Here is a 20,478-nt window from a genome sequence, read left to right on the forward strand (position 1 = left end):
AAATCGTCCGAATACTGGTCTGCATACATTACGTTTAAACACACTTCAACAACTATAATGTGAAGAAAAAAAAAAGAGGGGTGATATGAGTTCCCGCGCTACATCACGCTAAAATCACTAGCCATTGACCGTCTCTATCAATTTCGTATTAGAAGTTGCCACGGCATCACCTAAGCCTAGCATACAAAACGCACCGTCGTTTAAAGTCTTTCTTCAACCTCTCTTCTCTAGGGTATTATAATTTAAGGCTTCTTTTTGTGCCTCTATGGCAAACCCTCTTTCCTTAATCCTTACCCGTCTTCCCAAGTAAAAGAAAAATGGCTTTCTGGGGTAAGTTGTATCAGTTTTTTGGGTCCTATTTTTCCTTAACTTTTTTTTGCTTATTGGTTGCTGAGTATACGGCTTTCTATATGTTTATCTCTGAATTTTTCCATCATTTATTTTTCTTGGTAACCAAGCACTGCATGTTATATTGAATATTACAGGAACTGAAGTAAAACCCGGAAAGCCTTTCACTCATAATGTCGATGATACGAGAGGTCGGCTCCATATTTCGATGGTAACTCTCTTTGCTCAAAATGTAGTTCATTTTCCCCCTTTCTGTGTAATGTTTTTGTTGATACACAGGGCATGGTTTTGAACTGCGGATGATAATCATGATACTGAAATACAATTTGAGGTTGTTTCTTTTCATTTCTAAGTCGGTTACTGGTTTCTTGATGTACTTCTAGGCGTCACTAGGGATGGGGAAAGCAACAACGAAAAGCGTTCTTCAGTGTAATGTAGGAAACAAGAGCCCTGTTTTTCTATGCTCTTTGTATCCTGAGAAGACCGAGTCATTGCAACTGAATTTGGAATTTGAGGAGGTTGATGAAGTTGTCTTCTCTGTTGTTGGTCCTCGGAGTATTCACCTCTCTGGCTACTATTTAGGTAGTGGTGGTCGAATTCGTGGTATAAGTGAAGAATCGTATCCTTTTTTTTAGTTAGCAATGGTGGATTGATTGAATATTAGCTCTCTCTCTCTCTCTCTATATATATATATATAAATAAAAATTATATATGTATTATTCCTTATATTTTCCTTACATCGAGTACCAGAGAATCATATGGTGAAGATATAGCTGACACAGACACCCAGATATCTGATAACAGTGAAGAAGAAGAAGAGTTTGAAGATAGCTTCATTAATGATGAGGACCCAGAAGTGTTCCCACCTTCTCCTGTTTATAGTGATGGAGATGGAGGTAACACTGTTCTATTCCATGCATAGTGGTTTCTTCTTCTTTCTCGTGAATCAAACACTTAAAAACATCTGGCTCTTGGAAACTGGAATCAACTCTCTACTCGTCATTTGTCAGTAATGCTTTGTATATTGTCACAGCTGTTAATGGCCATTCAAAGATATATGTATTTTTTATCTTTTTGTTTTTCATCTTCTTTATATATTTATATATATTCTAAAGTATCTGCTATTTGTGAATTTAGTGTCCAAAGAGTGTGGTTTAGAGGATGGTCTGGATGATAAGAAACGTCCGGATGGAAAGAGAAATCGCAGACGACTTAGGAAGAAGTACCAACTAGTTGAGTCTGATGATGAGGAACAATCCCCAAAGATGAATAAGTCGAATGGTAGAACTGCAGTTCCAGTATTGGACTGTGACGATGAAGATAACTTCCCAATCTTCTCTTGTATTAAGAATCGAGCTGCTAAAAAAAGTAAAATGAATGGTGAAGAAAATGCTGTCAAGGGAACTGATGAAATCTCCAACAAGATGACAGAAGATGATGGAAATTATAATGCTGAATCAAAAGGAAACACTGATGATATTGTTCTAGGTGATCAGCCAACAAGGTAAAGTACTATTTAGTTGGTAACCTTTTCTCTTTTTGAAACTTATGATAAGAACTTGTGTCTATAGTTTGAGTTAAATATTGTCACTATACAATACAAGGCTCAAGCTAAAAGCTATTATTTTCAGGTTTATTTTTTGGAAAAAGAAGGAAAATTGTGTTAATGGAAAAGAAAGGTTACAAAGATGGCAAGATATCATCTATAGCTACAACCAAATACACCAATCTCTAATCAAATCCGAAAAAAGACACGTCTTTGAAAATTTTAGTAGTAGAAATCAAACGTGCAACCCAATGTTTGATCCTATCCCACAAAGAATCAATATCCCTACCGCAAGTTCAAAAATTATATTGTTTCTCACCAGTCATAATGCCCCAATGAATGACCATGACAGCAACATTATACAGCCTTTTCTATTATCTATGAAGAATGCCTATGCTCATCACCTGCTGAAAATATTCTGACTCTGGCGTTGCCAATCCCAAGGTATCTCAAATTCCTTAAAACAGTCGGGTCATAGAACCATAGCAAAAGGATAATGTAGAAATAGATGATATTGAGTCTCATCACATAGTACAAACAACACCATGATAACCTGAAACCTAGCCTCCTAAATTTTCCATATCATTCAAGAAAAAAAAGACGGCCCTAACAGCCCTAGTATTTTCGTTTGTCAGGTAAACCATTGTTTGCTATCTAAGTGAACAATGTAAGTAGTTGTTGTTGAGTACATTAAGGGAAAATTTGCTATCTAAGTGGACAATGGAAGCAACTACTTTATTCTGCAACTGTTCATACTACTGCTTAGAAACTAAGATCACATTTGGAACCCCATTAACTTTGAAATTTACTGTTGATGCCCTTATATTTATTTTTGTCCGCTATGGGTCTGCAGTTGGAAGCCACTATTAACCCTATCTCTATATATATGCAGGCAATCTGATTTGCCAGTTGATCCATTGCCTTCAGAAGTGGGCCATATAAGTAATGGAATATCAAAGAAGAGGAAAGAGCGGTCAGCTGAGGGGTCTAGTGAAAGTGACAAGGCCTACTGTGATAATGTTCTAAATGAAGTCAAAATGCAGCAATGTGAAGCAAATACTGAAGATGGACAAATGCAGATGATGGCTCATGTTAAGTGAGTTTTCTGCTTTCCCTACTTTAGCTACAGACAGGGTTATATTTAGTTCATGCTTAGATTTTTTTTAATAGACATTAAGCTAAGACAAAATTTTGCTGTTCTTGCATTCTTGTATGTTGGGCGTTCTTGATCAGTCAAACTGAATTGCCGAATGTCTTGACACTTCGTTCTACCGAGGTGGGCCATGAAAATGACCAGAAACGGAAGAAAAAGAAGAAAAGGAAAGAGCAGAAGAATGAGAATAAATTTTCTGATGTTGACAGTGCAAGCCTAATGAATGATGTAAAAGAGAATAAAGACCTACAAGATGATTCAAGAGTTGCCAGCGTTGGCGAGGATCTATCCGTAAAAAGTGAACAAATTTGGGAATCAGCCAATGATCAGTGAGTTGTTCTTTTGCTAACAAGATTATAGCCTTTGTATAGCTTTTTAATCTCCTTTGTCTTATACCTTGCATATTACACAAAATAGGTCTTTGCCATAATAACTAAATCATTGGTTCGTGTACTTTAAATGTTCATGCGAACTGATATGTAATAAAAAATATTTGTACAACTTGTGTAGGAGTTTTGATCATGAATCCCATGGATTTACTGACAAAAACCAATCTGAAGATAAGAAAGTTAAGAAGACAAAGAAAAAGAGTAGAGTAAAAGAGAATGGGGTGGTGGTCAACACAGATACTCTGTTATTGGTTGAAGAAAATAACACTTCTATGAAGGATAAGGAACCTAAAACATTACAGGTTCGAACCCTTCAGAATGGATTGGTTGTTGAAGAGCTAGAATTGGGCGAACAAGATGGGAAAGTGGCTTTTTCTAAGAAAAAGGTAACTTCTTTTGGTCTATTATTGATTGATCTGATAATGACTGTTTCTACGTAAGCCATATCAGAAAGTATTCGTGTTAATGAGGTGATTTAGACAACTTTGGCTTGATTACGCAGATAAGTGTCCATTATGTTGGAAAGTTGAAGAATGGAGAAGTTGTTGACTCAAATGTTGGCAGTGATCCTTTCAAGTTTCGCCTAGGTATTATGAATGTTACAAACCATCTGTTCTTTTCAATTTCTTGTTTATTTTCTCTAACTTCTGTATCCTCCCTCAGGTGCAGGAAAAGTCATACAGGGTTGGGATGTTGGTCTTGAAGGTATTACTCAAATATACAACATTATAATCCAAATTTCAACTTATTTTCCGATTAATCTACTTTTTGTTTTTATTGGTTTGGAAAGAGTTGTAATAAATTCACGGATGCTTGGTCTTCAGGTATGCGAGTTGGAGAAAAGAGAAGACTTACTGTACCCCCACCAATGGGGTATGTCTTGTTGTGGAACTCATACTCTTTGCTTAGTTATTTTTATGCTATGTTTTTCACCCCTTGGAGTGCAACTATTAATTGTTTCTTTCTATGGGTCTGCAGTTATGGGAGCGAAGGAGATGGTAAAAATATTCCGCCAAACTCATGGCTTGTTTACGAAGTTGCATTGGTCAAAGTCCATTGATTAAATCACCTGTTAAATGGTAATGGCGTTTTCGAGATCGTCAGTTCAAAGTGAGTGGTTGGATAATAATTTTGTGCAAGGCCCGAGGGACACTCCCCAAATTTTGTTATAGATAGATGGCTTTTTTGTAAATCTGTTTCTCATGTATTTCAACCTGTTTCAATTTTTTTTTGGTCCTAAAAAAGGTTAATTATGTGTATTTTGAAATTTACTTGGTCAAGAAATTGCCGAATGGAGAAAGAAAACTGTAAATTAGTTATAAAGTTGTAAATGCCAGTAATTTTGGAACTTTTATTTTGTAGAAGTAAATTTAATGATAAACTGCAAAAAGAAAAATATACCTTCTACTTTGTTACGTGAGGATACATGGATAAGGACAACAAACATATAAACGACAACAGAAAAAAAAAATTAAAAGGTGCAAAATGGAAGGATGATCTGAAGTCGGAGCTGGGGTGATGGGTCCACACTCCAGCCACTATCCGATTTCGAAATAAGAGCGACAATAAATTAGGAAAACGACATGGTTGTAATACTAATAAGAAAGGAAGAAATCCAATTCGGAGATGTTAAGGGCGGTGTAACATTCAGATACAATTTTATAGATTGGCTAAAAATTTGTGGAGTAACATGAAAAAATGTGATTGGGTAACTGTTTTAAAAAATTATTTGCCAAAAACTGAAAAAAAAATTACGTTTTCTTAAAAGAGTGCAATTATTCATCCCGCTTGTAAATTTTGTACGACCCAGGTCGGTGCTTTCAAGTGTGCAATGTGAAAAGGTTTTTTATTGATTTTTTCTTATAAAGAAAAATAAATAGATAAACTAAGAGGCTCCTTGACTAAAAAAAATTGTTTTCTGAAAACAAATATTAGTGTTTCACGTTGTTTTCATATAACAATTTTTAAAAACAAAATTACAAAAATTAAATTTTTTTAAGAACAACATAAAATTATTTTTAATTCTCATTTTTTTTTATTAATTTCTTTTCACATAACATTTTTAATTATTATTATATCACATTATTTTCTCCTTTATTAGTATATATTCTCTTATTATTTTTTCTCTCATCATTTTTTCTTTTTATTTTCTCTTTCATCATTTATTATCTTATTATTCTCTCTCTGATCACTTCTTATATCCTTATTTTCTCTCTCCACATTTTTTTACCTCGTTATTTTCTCTTTCTCATTTTTTTTCTTGCATCAATTTCTCGCTTTTCAATTTTTCTTCCTCAAAATTTCTCTCATTATTTTCTGTCATTATTTTTCATCACTTTTTCTTTCACATTACTTTATCTCATTATTTATTACAAAATTTTAAAATATTTTTCTCTTTTATGAATATATTTATTAATTTTTTAATTTTATTTTTTTTTAATAAAACTAATTTTTTTTTTTTAAATTATTAACAAAATACCTGTTTCTTTTTTTAAATTATAAAAACTGTTTTCATTTCTAAAAACACAATCTTAAAAACAAAAAGCAGAAAATTAAGGAGAGAAGGCCCTAAATTTAAAAAACAAGGCCTTAAATTTTCTTTTCTTCTTCCCAGAGTATCAGACAACAAAATTAAATGATTACATAAATTGAAAAATAAATATCACCAGTAAAAGTGTGAGAGCTGATTTGTGTTGATGGTAGAGAAATTGAAAAGTCAAAAAGTAAGTACAATGCAAAGCTGTTTAATTTTTATTATTAAATAAACAATTAAAACAAGCCAAGTGTGATGCCACATGGCTGGCTCGGCCTATAAATTTCCAAAATCCAAAATCTCTAATCACGATATCTCTCCTCCTTTCCTTCTCTCTCTACAGTACCGAGAACAAAGGAATCGGTTTACGACTTCCAATACCTTTCTCTCTTGTCTTCTTCCCCTTACCTCGCCAAGCTTGCCTCCCATCTTCTTCTTCTTTCCCTTACCTCTGAGAACACCTCCACCTCCCCAATCAGCTGACTTAAGAGGATTGTCAACAACAGTGCGCCTCAGTCACCAACTCACCGTTCCTCCAATCCGCGAAAACACTCCTTTTAACTCTCCAGTGAAGAGTCCCAGATAACTGAGAGAGAAAAATGGAGGAGGTTCTAAGAATGGCTTCCATGGCGACCCCAAGCCCAACCATCTTCTGTTACAACAAAGCGAAGAAGATTTCGAAGCTTCCTCGTATTGTAAAATGTCAACAATCACTTGAAGAGCCAAACAACGGCAAAGTCCCTGACCCGATTACTCGAAGGTTCTTCCATTTCCTCTCTCTTCTGATTACTCTACCATCTATAACTACATTATACATAACACTTGGTGCTCAATAAAATTCTGATGCAAACACATTGCTTTTCTTTTTTTACTTTTAATCAGAGAAATCATTCTGAGGAGCAGTGAATTTGCCATGGTCGGTGCCATTTTCAACTTCAGGTTCTTGCTTTCACCCCTCAAACCCACTTATTTTAATACCATATATGCACATGCATATATACATATGTAATATCAGATGATTCCATTTCACGTTTTGATTACTTTTTGTATGAATTTGATGATGTTAGTGGGAAAAAGCCTGATTATCTTGGGGTACAGAAAAACCAGCCGGCTCTGGCTCTGTGTCCGGCTACTAAAAATTGCGTTTCAACCTCTGAGAGCGTTGCTGATCTAACTCATTACGCTCCGCCATGGTTAGTTTCTCCCTCAACTCTATTTATTTGACTTAAATCTCTTTTGTTCCTGCCTCCTATAGAATTAGATTCAAATTTTGAATATGAAACTTTAAACTAAATCTAATTTTAGATTGAACGTTGACGAACAAAATTTTGTGGATGTTACAAGTATGAACAATAGCTTTTGGGCAAACTGGCTCTGCCATAATAATAATGATAATATAATAATAATAATTGAAATGATTAAAATCAAAGGTCAAAAAGGATCAACAGTTGAGGGGACCCTGTAATCTTTTTTTAATTATGCGACATGCGCTGATGCTTTAACTGATAACACATGAAAAATGTGCATCAATTCGCGCCGACCATTGACGATAAACAAATGCTGTGCCCATTGCTTTTCTTTCTTTCTTTCTTTCATTCTTTATTATATATTGTTATGTTTCCAGGAACTACAATGGTGGTAGGAAATTTCCTGTAAGCAGAGAGGTGGCAATGGAGGAACTTCTTGAAGTGGTAAAATCTTTGGCTCATTCATTATTGTATGATTATATCAAAATTTTAAGATGGGAGTAACGCCTATACTCAATTCGAAAATCCCATGTTGCAGATAAAATCAACAAAACCAGACAAGTTCACACCGATGGTATTGGAAAAGAAAGATGATTATGTGAGAGTTGAATACCAAAGCCCCATTCTTGGTGTAAGTGGATTTATCATTAAAAAAATGATTTTTTTTTCAAATTGAAAAGTTTCAGCATTGTTGTCGAGTGAGTATTACACAAGGCTAAAACACTGATGTTTATTGCAACCATTAACCACGCACGCAGTTTGTGGATGACGTCGAGTTTTGGTTCCCTCCTGGGAAGGATTCCATTGTGGAGTATCGGTCAGCCTCGCGGCTTGGCAGCTTTGATTTTGATGTCAACAGAAAGAGAATCAAGGTCATTTTTCTTACTAATTCAAATATTCATGTTAAATTAACAGTTTTGCTGAAAATGAATCTGTATTCATCTTCTGTAATACTTTATCGTGATTAGGCATTGCGACAAGAGTTAGAAAAGAAAGGATGGTCTTCTCAAGATAGCTTCTGAAAGACTGACATCTGCCATACGACATCAATTTTCATACCTCTGAAAATTCAATGAAAAAATAATATCAAATCATTTTAATAGCCTTTGTATGGCAAGACAACGAACTTTTCATGCCAAGGTTCAATTTCCTTTCTGGTATGTTAATTGTTAGTTTTTGAACCTAACCAGACCTTTGCAATTCTCCATTTAATGCAAGTGCGGTTTGGTCTCCGTCACTTTTCTAAAAATATGGGTTAAAAAACACAAAATGGAAGGGCTCATTCTCAATTTCTGCTATAAGTTTACTATAAGTTAAATCACTATTGAAGCATAAAAAAATGGAATTTGAAATGGACTAAATGCCCAAGCTGCTACTGATTTTTGCAGTAACATTAGCATCAAAAGTCATCAGGAGTTCAATATTTACTAACCCCAACACTTGCGCCGGAGAAATTAAATTTCTCCTATAACACTAACTAAACTAAGAGCTCGTGAATTCATGATACCTTTCCCGAAACCATTTCCTTTTAAATGTATACAGGGATAAAGCTAACTGCATTCTCAAGTAACACATATAGTCTGCAACAAGAAACTCATGTCCGATAAATAGGGAAATGCAGCTGTTCGTAAGGTTCACTCATCATAAAGCTAAACGACAATCAAAGAGAGAAGAACGTTGAATGACATTCATGATCTGATATCATTCAAAGATACCATGCAATTCTAGATTATGCTTAATAAAGACAAGTAGCATGGGTCTGTGTCGACAATTAATCTTTCCTGAGTTCCATATGTTCACGTCGTATACCATCAGCATTAAGGATGACAATTTCAACCCTGTCTCCCTGCCAAAACATCCATCACATAGTAAAAAACAAGATTCTAATACGGTAGAGAAGGATAAGACCATTATCATCTAAACTTACAGTGTATATATCTCTCTCAGTTGCAGCAACAAAAACTGTTTTCACCAAATCAATTGCTTCTGCTTCAGAAAGTGGAGTGACAGCATCCTGTCATTGCAAAGGATTTGTGGATCAGACAAAGGCAGAGTAAGGACCATATATGAATGGGTAAAATAAGCTTGAGGTCAAAGATTATACCTGAGCAGGCAATAGAAGAGGGCTGGGAGCCTTTAGACGCTTATCCAAAACAGGCATGATAAGTGTTGAACCAGAACCTTGAGAGCTATATCCAACCTTCTCGTAGGAACCAACAGCATCGTATGTGAAGACGCAACCCTTGCCTATTGAAATCAATACATCTAATTAGCATGCAGAAAGGTCATCAAACAAACAACACTAGAGTTTTATCAATTACCTTCGTTATCGAGACCACCTAAAACATTGAATGAGTAGTAAGGAAAGAAACGTTTGTAGTAGAGAGTGTTTGACAACAATTGGGCCATAGCAGGGCAGCTCATTTGTTTGTTATGTTGATGTTGATAAATCTGACGAAATATGATATAAGTTATAAATAGATGAAAACGAAAAGGAAGGCAGATACCTAGAGGGTCAATCAAATACCTCACACCCACTCATGAAAGTATTTTAAAGTGTGCAGATATCTTAGTTTATTCAACTTGGTATTACTACTTGAAGCCTTACCAAATGTTTAGCATCCAATTGCTTCTGTAAAGCTCTCACATCAGCTTGAAAACCAGATGAAGCCATCACAGATTTATCAGCTCTGCGAGTTTAAGATAAATTACAAACATACAGAAGAGAAATTAAACCACAACATCAAGAATCTTAGGAGCCAATCTAAAAGCTTTTTTCATCTGTGAAAGAGTCCGATATAAAATCATCAAGCAACACAAAAAAAGGAAAAGATTCATTTTATTAATGCTTATTGAAATAAGCAACAATTTTCTATAGGGCGATCAGCAAACACACACATAAATACACATATACAAATATCTTGCTTCCAAATTATCCAAATGAACATTGATTATCTGTAAAGGTTCAACTCAACAAAGTGTAAAACGGAACCCAGAACTATAACTTTACTTTTACATAAAACCAAATATTAAATGTTCAGTATATTGAGTCTGCTGCCATAGTTCAAATACGAATTTGGCGACCACAAACACACTACAACCCTTTTTCAAGGAAAAAATTATAATCATTACCCAACAGTCCAATAAGTTGAGTAAAGCATTCGTTCATCCTAAAACCTACGCTTCCAACTCAAAAAACTCTCCTAGGCGAAATCTTAACGAGTAAATATCTATTAAGAGTGGTAGAGAAGCGTACAGTTTGCAGATTTTCGAGTAATCCCGGGTAAGAACATTATAACCGGTCGACATCCGAGTATCGGCGGCGATCACACAGTAATCCGCTCCCGCGATTGCCACACAGGATCTACAAAAGTCACCAAAAAAAAAACGAATTAGACCAAAAAAACAAAAGGTCAGTTTATTAAGGGAGAGAAGTAAACAATTACCCGCCATTGTTGTCGTACGGGGACCAGTTAGCGTGTTGCTTGTTCATGGTGAAGGTGAAGGGATAAGTCGGAGCAAGAGAAGGGCTTTAGGCTAGGGCTTGAAGAGGAGTGAAATTGGAGTATTGCAGCGTAACCCTTTCCTTATTTTCTTTTCTTTTCTTTTTTTCAGATCTTGGCTTCGGTATTTGGCTGTCTTTAGCTTCAAGAAAACGAAAATGAAGAGGCTAAACGACGTCGTCCGCCTTCTAGAGGTGAGACAAAAGAGAGCTGCCTATACTATTGGGCCTTAATGGGTGGACTCTTTACAAAACGTGAACGTCCTTGTCCGCTAAAAGCCCGAGTCCGACTTCACTCGTGCTCCAAAGGTTTGAAAAAAAAATATACTAAAAATACAGAATCTGAAAAAAATTACAAAAAATAGAAAAGAATATTCATAAATACGAATTTTTTTTTAAACGAAATTTAAAAATTTGTAATAATACAGTTCTTTTATAACCAAAGTTTTCAAATCTGTAACTAAATTTATAAGTTTGTAACCATAAGTATTTTTGTAATTTTTGTAAAATTCCGTATCTTTTAAAATTTAAAATTTACAGTTAAACGTGTAATTTTTCTTAATACTTTACTATTTTGGAAAGTTTTTGGTCTTAGTTTTATGGATTTCAGCTGTGCTTTCAAGTAAGAGATAATTAAAAATTCAATGGAGGAAAAAGAATTGGCCATGTTACACATCCTACCAGGAATCGATAAATTTGTATAGCCAAGAGATTTATGTCCACTCTGAGAAAGTGGAGGTTATTTTAGTACAATTTTATGCGTCAAATGGATAATTAATCGTTGATATGTAAGAATCTAACACATAGTGATGTACATTTGACACCTACAAAATATGCAAATTAAGTATAAAAAAAAGAATGCTTCTTCAGCTATAAAATCATAGAGTTTTTATGGAACAGAATCTGGTCTTGCCTTCAGTTGACCAACATCTACATTCTCGTCATATAGTATAAATAACGAGCCTAAACAAGCATAACCGTAACGCCTAATTTTATGAACCTGGGTGAAGGTTTGGAACACAAAATTCTGGTTGACATGCATTACATAATAGTTAGTACAACAATACAAGAATTGGATTGAAAAGGCAACCTTGTCTTGTGTACAAGGAACTCTACGACAGAGAGCCAAACAAAATCCTTGCCCTGATTCCTTGGGGACTAGCAGCCTTACAGGCTCTATTACTCGTTATAGGCCAAATTTTTTAGTATCTTTTCACAAGCCTTTATGATGTCTCAATCATCGGTAGCATAAATTATAAACCGTATTTCGTTCTTCCGCTCTTCAAGATCAGGCACAACATGTCTGATAAGTCAGATGAAGAACTGAAGAAATTCCATTACTCGACCATCAGGCGCTTCCTTAACCCTTTAAAATGAACAACCTGCATTCAAGTTATGGAAACATAAACCACCATTTGGTATGATATTCCCCACCTAGTAGGGGAACGGAACTGCATAAACACTCCAAGTTATTTACATCTGTTCATAGAGAATATACCTTACCATCTAAAGGCATTCCATTAAATTGACCTGCGCCTGCTGGTGGTGTCCAATTGTACATAGCATAAGGTATAAATAATATTGAAGCTCCCCCAACATCCTCAAGAAAAGCCTGGTCTTTCAAAAATCTTCGGGTGTCAAAAGATGGATGAGATTTTACAACCCATGCAAGAGCTGATTGATAGCCAAGCACACGATAAGCATTTACTTATTTTGATTTGTGAACTTCAAGCAGTTTTTGTAAGAAAAATATATATATATATATATTGGCCCTGCATAACACGAAACAATGTCCAGGTGAGAGCTACTCTATTACTTTTGTCTGTCGCAGCTAAATTGGTCTGCAGCCTCCTTTAAATATCGATTTGGGTCTTATATGATAATCTAGGACTAGGAGGTATGGTTTGTAGGCCTAATGATTGAACTCCGTAGCCACAAGACAAATAATGTTGGCTATTTAGGATTTTTACTCCTGAACTATTACCACTACCGTATCGTGCCTCCTAATTTTTTCAGGCCGTTAAAAATTCCCTCGAAATATTCATAGTAATATAAAGAATGACTTCCGTTAACTTTCAACACATGTGGCTAACAGAATGCTGACATGGCTCTTTACATGCTGATGTGTCTTGGCCATGTGTGTAATTTTATTGTTTTTAAATATGGTTTTTATTTTTTTTAATGAATAAAAAATGGTTTAATTTATTAATTCTATTTTTTAGTATTTAATTCATTAATTTTTAATATAATTATAGATTTTTTAATTTAAAATTACACACATGGCGCCGACATGGCCAAGACACATCAACATGTAAAGAGCCATGTCAGCCTTTTGTTAGCCACATGTGTTGAAAGTTAACGGAAGTCCTTCTTTACATTACTGTGAATATTTCGGGAGCAATTTTTAACGACCTGAAAAAATTAGGGAGTACGATACGGTAGTGGTAATAGTTTGGGGGTAAAAATCCTAAATAGCCAATAATGTTTATTGATATCAGCATATCCCCACAAATCAACCACTGACAATTGTTGAATCTATTGAGTAAAAATAAAACCAACCAATCATATGATTAAACCACCACAAAAAGATCAAGAAAAATAAGATTTAGAATTAGCATGTTATGATATATAATGCCAAAGAACCAACATAAATAATTTCGGAAGCTAGCTCTCGTGGTGCAGGCAGAAATGGTCGAAAAATTTACACAACAAATTTCAAGTGCCCTATGTATGAAGCATTATTCAATAACCGTGATTCATTCCTTATATGCAAACTGTGTGAAACTTTCTCTCGTTCTTAAATTCTAACAAATTATATATGATGCAGAATAGAGGGGGTAATTCATATCAAAAACTGTGGTTGGCAGCTGGGTAACAGGAAAATGCACATAGCTTGTTTCATGATGCATATCAACAACAGTGGCATCTGGGTAAAGAATAATGAGCGAAAGATATATATTGAAACATCAAAATACATAGATATATATATATATATATATTTGTGTATATCCTATCAAACAGTCTGGAACAGTTAACCCAAGTGTGACCATGAGTTATCATAAATGTATGTTTAGAACTAAAATGAATAATCACAACCTATAAGCAAATGAATGATCGACTTTTTCCCATATCACATGGAGAGAACATCATTCATTCAAACTCACTCATTTCTAAAGAAATTGAGTAGTATAACAAATCATGCTCAGAGTTCGCTGTGTCAGAGAGTCACGGATTTACTAGTACATCAGATAACTCTGAATTTACTAGGTATCCTATACAATGGTTCCTGTGAGAGAATGATTAAGAACTCTAAGCATGTAGACAACAACTTCCATAGGAAGCAAATTAGTCTCCTTAAAGTTTGCAAAACTCATTTGTGTTAACTCTGCCCCCAAAACTAAAGATAGCAACAGCCTCTAATGTATACTATCATTATGTTTGCAAACATCCATGTTACACAGCATATTCATTTCAGAATTCAGACTCTCAGAGAGTCACGAATCATTTAGTTCTCTCTCACATCATCCCTAAGAAAGACAAATGATCATATCTCCATAAATTTCAAGGTGTACTATTCTGCTAATGTAAATAAAAAGCTTATTATTATTAGGTGTTATTGTGAAATTGGAACCTTCCACTTGAACACTAGCATCACTACTCAATCAAAAGCTCGTTCTGCATGAACCCCTAAGTGCACGTTTCACTTTGTTTAGTGCCTCCCCACTACAAGGTCACATGCTATTGCAAGCTCTGGCAACCTTAGATTCCGTAATTTTCTTGACATTTAAGCACGTTCAACTTAGATACCCTCCTGTCAGCACGCACATTGAGGAAAGTTGCACATGAATATATCTTAAACTTAAATCATAAGAACTCGGTCGTAAGGTGACAGGTCCTATGATGACTGTATTAAAATTCTAGCTACCTCTCTGTCTGTAAATAATCAATCTTTATGCATTTGAACAGCAAATATTATATCCAGAATCTATCTCACCGCAGTTATACAACCAGGCACTAGTTGGACGAACAGTAAAGTGTAAACGTGAACTTCGCACACACACACACGTGTCAAAAAGAAAAAAGAAAACGAAGGAAAAATTGGAACCTTTTAAATGTAGATGATCAGGAAGACAAATCTGGTGACATTCTGTAGACTTTGCAAACAATCAACAACTGTACATCTTGAAGACAGACAATGTCATCTTCAACATCAATGCCTTAAGTTATTGGAGTAGCTACTTCTATTTTATTTACATAATCTTTTCAATTCTCTTCAAACGTAACTGTTCATCCTTTTAGTAAAAAGAAGTGCCACAATTGAAAACGCTTGAAAAATGAATAATGAATTCTATGCTAAGGCCCAAAGAGAAGAGATTTTGTTCAGCATGATCCTTGAAATGACCAAATACAGCTTCAAATTTGCATATCAAAAAATCCCATCTTCATCCTCCGAATCTTCATCATCATCGGTATCTCCCAACAAATAGTCCTCGCCCATTTCCTCTGCAACCCAATCATCATTTTCCTCTTCCCCTTCAGAAAATGCAGAAATTCTCACACCATTAAACTGAGAACTCGACACCACAAGTTCATCCACTACCTTATCTAGACGACTGTCAATCTCCAAACCTTGATCAAAATCCCCAGCTGAAAATAACCCATCATCATCATTATCATCGCCATCAAAAAGCTCACTACTTCTCCGACTCCTGGGCACCAAATCCTTCTCTGAAATCTCCCCATTCTCAACCCCAGTCCAGGGCACCCACACATCAGCATGCCTCCCTAAGGCCCTATCCCAATCCCCGACCACCACGGTCCCCAAATTTGCATCCCTAGCCCTCCTCAACATCTCTGAAAAATCAGAATCGTCCGAGACCAAAAACAACCAGTCAATCCCTCGGCTCATAGAATGCTGCATTTGCTTCTTCAAAGCCCAATCCGCGGCTTGGGGCTTATCCTCCACCGTCTTAACAAATACCCCAGCACGCCTAAGCTCTGACGCCAAGCCGTACCCAACCTTGGGAGTAAGCAAAGACCTCGCAGCCTCGTTGTACTTGTGGTTCCCGGCTATGTAGCGCTCCTTGAAACGCTGTCGTTTCTTGCCCTTAAGCGATCGCATTCGATTCAGCTTCTTCTGGCGCTCGCGCTCGTGGAGCTGCTTGAAGTGTTTCTTAAGGTCCAAATTGGTCTTACACTTGCGGCCACAGACCTTGCAAACGTAGGTCTCAGTGTCCGGGGGTTTGACCACTCCCTTGCGCTCAAGAATATCAAGGTGTTTTCGCTCGCGTCGCTGCTCCATGACCCATTGGGGTAAGTGGATGAAGGCGTGGCGGTTTGCGTAGGCGGAGGCGTCGACCACTTCGCCGAACTGCTGGGCGACCTGCTTGAGCGCCATGGCAGCCTCGTAAGGAGGACCACGAGGGGGTTTGTTATCGAGGTCCCAGAGGATGACTACCTTCTTCTGCTTAGGGGCGTAAACGCCTTGCTTGTTCTTGAACATGTCGATTTCGGAGGCAGAGGCGCAGGCTCTGATGATTGGCCATTTGAAGGAGATGGGTCGAAATGAGAGCTTGGGTTTGAGGGATTGAAGGTGGTCAGTGTCACGGCCGAAGAAGAGTGAAGGAACAGGTGGAAGGGTGGCGCAGCCACTGGTTGAAGCGTTGCATACGCTTATGGTGTTCATTTATCTCCTCTGGATGCCGACGGTGGTTGATAGTAGAGAGCCTCAGCCTCAAACTCACGCTCACCCTTAGACTCGGTGGCTGTTTTATACACTTGCCTTTTGGTTTTGTTTTTGTTTTTTTTTTAAAATTGCTTTTTAGTATTTATGAAAGAAATTATAATAAATTAAAATAAATCACTTTGTTTAATGTGAAAGTTATAAATATGTTTATTCTAACATATATTAATTTTTATTATTTTTAATTATCATATAAATTTTAAATAAATAAATAATATTATAAAAATAAATAAAATATATTTAATATAATATATGATATAAATATATTAAAAAATTATAACAAAATATTATATATAATTTTAATAAAAATGAGTTTACTTTTTTTCTTTAAATAAATTAAACTTCTATAATATATATAAATATTTATATCAATAATTTATATATATATATGTGACATCTAAGCACAATATTGACATAGATATATATTTAGATATATATTTACATAATTACATGACATACATATAAATTACAATAATATTTAAAAAGAAATTAATAATAGAAAAAGTCATAGTGTAGAGTAGTATACATGCATCAACTATTTTTAGTTTCTAATATATCTCGCAGTATCTTTTGGTGAATTTAATGAAGAAAAAGAACTTCAATCAATTGATAAAAAATAAACTATCACAAAAAAAAAAATGATATGTATGACTTTATTAATTTTAAAAAAATAAGATTTAATTATTTAAAATATCTTTAAAATATCATATTTTAATTAATTAATTTATTTATTTTTGTTTAAGTTTATGTATGTTCTAGTTTTTGAATCTGGCAATGACAACAAGAGATTATATATTATTAGATACAAGCAACGCGCAATATACACGTTTGCTTAGTTTTATTTATAGAATTTATTAATTATTTTTATTAAATTTTTATTAATGTCATATAAATTTTGAAATAAATATCCTATTTTAATTAAATAATTTATTTATTTTTGTTTAAGTTTATGTTTATTCTAGCTTTTTTAATTTGGGAGTGACAACAAGAGATTATATATTACATGTTTAATGTAATATTAAATATTATAAGTGGATTTTAAATTTAAGTTTCTTGCTAGTTTTTTTTTTTTTTTTTTAAATTTGTTGCTAATTTACAGTTGTTTACCGAGTTTTTCGAAAACTATAATTATAAAAGATTAAATAGCTTCAAAGGAAAGGATTTAAGAGAAGTAAACAAGTTTTTTTACGTGGTTGGGACGTTAATGAGCCTTAGTCCACGAGACAGCTGTATTAGAGCTTAGAGAGCTTTTGACAATGGAGTTTTCTCTAAGTTTGAGCAGAGTAACTACTTACAATCAAAAATCTAGGATCCTCTCCTCAGTGCACCACTATTCGTATTTATAGGCGCATGAGTGCACTAGGCTTGAGCCGGGTTGGTCCGGCCCAATAAGGGTGTAAATACCATTGGCTTCTCTGATGGGAGCCCAATACAAATGATTGAAATATGAAACATACATTAATCGAAGCCTATTGGGCCAGCCCAAACAAGATCTTATTCTAAGACATGCGACAAACTGATGTTTCAATCTGAGTGTTATGGGCTACGAGGAAGATTTGGGGGACCAGATCGGTCAGACTAATGGCGCGTGCAGTTCTGAACCAACATCGTACAATCCCGAGGTAGCCTCCTCTATAGGTTAAGCGTGGGGACAACTCCCACGCTTCTTGGGAGGATGTCAGTATCGGGGACACTTTGTCACGCCAAACTCGAGCAACCAATCCAAATCCGTTTACCAAAGTCCCCCTCCGTTCACTAGGGTCCGGGTTTGTTTACTAGGACCCGGGTTTATCCTCGAAGGTCTCGGCCCAATCTCGGATTTGGCGAGCTCACGACCTTCTTTCCCGTACCTCAAGGGACATCCCGGTACGCGGTCCCGAGTTTATACAACCTGCCCCGATGATGGTCCTAGCTCACTCTCCCGAATATCCCTTGGGCCTTGCCGAGACTTGGGCAGCCAATATCCGCTCTCCCTTCGCCTAATGGGCCCGGTCTGGGCCTTAACTCCGAGGAAAGCGACCCATGGACTTAGAGTGTGGACCTGTACATGAGGAAGAAATGGGGATAACAAAAGTAGATTATATTATATGTTTAATATTATATTATTCTAATAAATGAGTTTAAGTTTAATTAAATTTTATTTAATTTATAAAACATGATTTTATTATTTTTAAATAATTATCATTGTAAAATATCTCAAAAATATCATATTTTAATTTATTTAATTATTTATTATTTTAAAATAATTATCATTGTAAAATATCTGAAAAATATCATATTTTAATTTATTTAATTATTTATTATTTTTAAATAATTATCATTGTAAAATATCTTATTTTAATTATTTATTTTATTTAAGTTTAAGTGTTTACAAACTACCGTTAAATATAATAATATTCCGTTAAAGTTAATATTAAAAAATAAAAAACGGTTAAAACTAAGAATTTCATTTATCTATACATAGAAATATATGTTTAATATAATATTAATATTATATATAGATTTTAAATTTAAGTTTCTTGCTAATTTAAATTTAGTTGATAGTGGATTATATTATGATATATGTTTAATATGATATTATTCTAATAACTGAAGTTTAAGTTTAATTAAATTTTATTTAAGTTTTAAAATTTATGATTTTATTATTTTTAAATAAATTTTTTTTTTTTTTTTGATGAATAAGGTCATTGTATTGCTCTAACTTCCATGTACAAAACAAACCAAGTAATTCCATACAAAAGGAACAGACTTGGAACAAAACACTAACTGTATCAGCTAAAGTAGTTAACTCCTATACAGTCAATCCCCTATATACTCTCAGCTATAATCTATCCAGGAACTCTCTATCTTTACTTAAAGCTTTACATGGTAGTACACTAAGTAATCTCAATTTACACTCATTTTGGATCATACTCACTGTGTGGTTATAGTGCCAGAGCTTCTGGTTCCAAAGAACATCATTCCTTGCCCTCCAAATGTGATACACAGTAGCGGCAAGTATAGTCATAAGCATGCTCTTGTATATACTTGATGCCTTAGCATGGGAAATCCATTTTAACAGCCGCTCCAGATTAATAGATTGAGGATGCCAGTTGAGCCAATTTTTAATAACACTGATGCACTTCCTGCTGTAAAGGCACTGGAAAAAAAGATGCTCAATGCATTCATCTGCTTCCCCACAAAGTAGGCATACCGAATCTAGAGATGGGTTATATTTGATGATACGGTTCTTTGTATTCAATCTCTCCCACATGACTAACCACATGATGAATCTATGTTTAGGAATAATTAGCCTATCCCAAACAAACTTGTTCCAAGAAACTTTACTGTCAGGAACCCTCATCAGTTCTAATCCTCTTTTGATGCTATATTGCTGAGATACGAATGAGCCAAGTGAGACTTTATGCTTGAAACGTTCTTTCACAGCAACTATTCGTTTCCAATACCAGCTGGAATCCAGAGGGCAAGAATAATCCTGTAATGCCCCGGATTCCCTAATGTGGTTTAGCGGCTGGATTTGTAGGCCGGGAGGGCCATAATTGCTTAATTACGCCACTAAATGTGTTTATGCATGTTTATGAGAATTATATTATAATATAATGTTACTTGTATGCATATCGATGTTATGTGTTGAGACCACATTATGATGTGGGTTTGCTCGAGCTATTCGACATGAGACGATCGTAGATTATTGATTAGCGGTTTAGTCACAACGGGATTAAGCGTCGGGACTTGGGTTGAGTCTCGGGGTGGTTTTGATGATTAGAGTGTTACCGGGAGATAAAGGGTAACGGGATGTGAATTATTGGTGTTTATGATTTTCGAGAATAATGGGAATTGGAGAGCGTTAATTATGACTAACGAGTTAGGAGGAAAGTACCAAAAATGCCCTTAGGAGCCTTTAGAAAGTATTAATTGACCTAGGGGTAAAATGGACATTTCACCCCTAGGATAGATATAACACTTGTTGGCTAAAGAAAGTAGTGAAAACAGAGTATGCAAAAAGGAGTTCTCCCG

At 35.1% G+C, this 20,478-nt stretch overlaps 4 protein-coding genes across 6 annotated transcripts; 2 read left to right on the top strand and 2 right to left on the bottom strand.

The window, feature by feature from the left end:
* Positions 1–185: 185 nt before the first annotated feature.
* On the top strand, positions 186–4,859 carry LOC133796839 (peptidyl-prolyl cis-trans isomerase FKBP43-like). Its single transcript, XM_062234517.1, has 12 exons — positions 186–330; positions 486–559; positions 732–967; positions 1,099–1,244; positions 1,486–1,852; positions 2,787–2,990; positions 3,128–3,376; positions 3,558–3,822; positions 3,939–4,023; positions 4,100–4,141; positions 4,261–4,309; positions 4,415–4,859. Exons 1-12 carry the CDS (start codon positions 318–320, stop codon positions 4,494–4,496), a joined length of 1,812 nt encoding a protein of 603 aa, XP_062090501.1. The 5' UTR covers positions 186–317; the 3' UTR covers positions 4,497–4,859.
* A 1,422-nt stretch (positions 4,860–6,281) lies between these two features.
* Positions 6,282–8,402, top strand: LOC133796841 (uncharacterized). Its single transcript, XM_062234519.1, has 7 exons — positions 6,282–6,729; positions 6,852–6,908; positions 7,037–7,162; positions 7,594–7,660; positions 7,755–7,847; positions 7,975–8,088; positions 8,185–8,402. The coding sequence occupies exons 1-7, from the start codon at positions 6,569–6,571 to the stop codon at positions 8,236–8,238; spliced, it is 672 nt and encodes a 223-aa protein (XP_062090503.1). The 5' UTR covers positions 6,282–6,568; the 3' UTR covers positions 8,239–8,402.
* Positions 8,403–8,694: 292 nt separating this feature from the next.
* Positions 8,695–10,850, bottom strand: LOC133796840 (proteasome subunit beta type-1). The gene is made up of 7 exons (XM_062234518.1): positions 10,663–10,850; positions 10,473–10,580; positions 9,825–9,906; positions 9,538–9,667; positions 9,321–9,463; positions 9,144–9,230; positions 8,695–9,062 (listed from the first exon to the last, which is right to left on the bottom strand). Exons 1-7 carry the CDS (start codon positions 10,707–10,709, stop codon positions 8,988–8,990), a joined length of 672 nt encoding a protein of 223 aa, XP_062090502.1. The 5' UTR covers positions 10,710–10,850; the 3' UTR covers positions 8,695–8,987.
* Positions 10,851–11,558: 708 nt separating this feature from the next.
* LOC133796842 (uncharacterized) lies at positions 11,559–16,482 on the bottom strand. 3 transcript variants are annotated; one of them, XM_062234522.1, is made up of 3 exons: positions 14,824–16,482; positions 12,217–12,392; positions 11,559–12,100 (listed from the first exon to the last, which is right to left on the bottom strand). In XM_062234522.1, exon 1 carries the CDS (start codon positions 16,402–16,404, stop codon positions 15,145–15,147), a length of 1,260 nt encoding a protein of 419 aa, XP_062090506.1. In that variant the 5' UTR covers positions 16,405–16,482; the 3' UTR covers positions 11,559–12,100; positions 12,217–12,392; positions 14,824–15,144. The 3 variants fall into 3 exon arrangements, with proteins under 3 accessions (XP_062090506.1, XP_062090505.1, XP_062090504.1); XM_062234521.1 differs by having other exon boundaries at positions 12,222–12,490; XM_062234520.1 differs by having other exon boundaries at positions 12,217–12,490.
* Positions 16,483–20,478: the final 3,996 nt, after the last annotated feature.

Source organism: Humulus lupulus, chromosome 8 (assembly GCF_963169125.1).
Source record: "Humulus lupulus chromosome 8, drHumLupu1.1, whole genome shotgun sequence".
Lineage (NCBI taxonomy): Eukaryota > Viridiplantae > Streptophyta > Magnoliopsida > Rosales > Cannabaceae > Humulus > Humulus lupulus.

Coding starts and splice junctions, on each gene's coding strand:
- LOC133796842 (XM_062234522.1), bottom strand. CDS start 16,404: ATGAACACCATAAGCGTATGCAACGCTTCAACCAGTGGCTGCGCCACC.
- LOC133796841 (XM_062234519.1), top strand. CDS start 6,569: ATGGAGGAGGTTCTAAGAATGGCTTCCATGGCGACCCCAAGCCCAACC. Junction 6,730..6,851: donor CCTGACCCGATTACTCGAAG/GTTCTTCCATTT, acceptor ACTTTTAATCAG/AGAAATCATTCTGAGGAGCA. Junction 7,163..7,593: donor ACTCATTACGCTCCGCCATG/GTTAGTTTCTCC, acceptor TTATGTTTCCAG/GAACTACAATGGTGGTAGGA.
- LOC133796839 (XM_062234517.1), top strand. Junction 968..1,098: donor CGTGGTATAAGTGAAGAATC/GTATCCTTTTTT, acceptor ATCGAGTACCAG/AGAATCATATGGTGAAGATA. Junction 4,310..4,414: donor ACTGTACCCCCACCAATGGG/GTATGTCTTGTT, acceptor ATGGGTCTGCAG/TTATGGGAGCGAAGGAGATG.
- LOC133796840 (XM_062234518.1), bottom strand. CDS start 10,709: ATGAACAAGCAACACGCTAACTGGTCCCCGTACGACAACAATGGCGG. Junction 9,464..9,537: donor AGGTGGTCTCGATAACGAAG/GTAATTGATAAA, acceptor TGATTTCAATAG/GCAAGGGTTGCGTCTTCACA. Junction 9,231..9,320: donor CTCTTCTATTGCCTGCTCAG/GTATAATCTTTG, acceptor TTGCAATGACAG/GATGCTGTCACTCCACTTTC.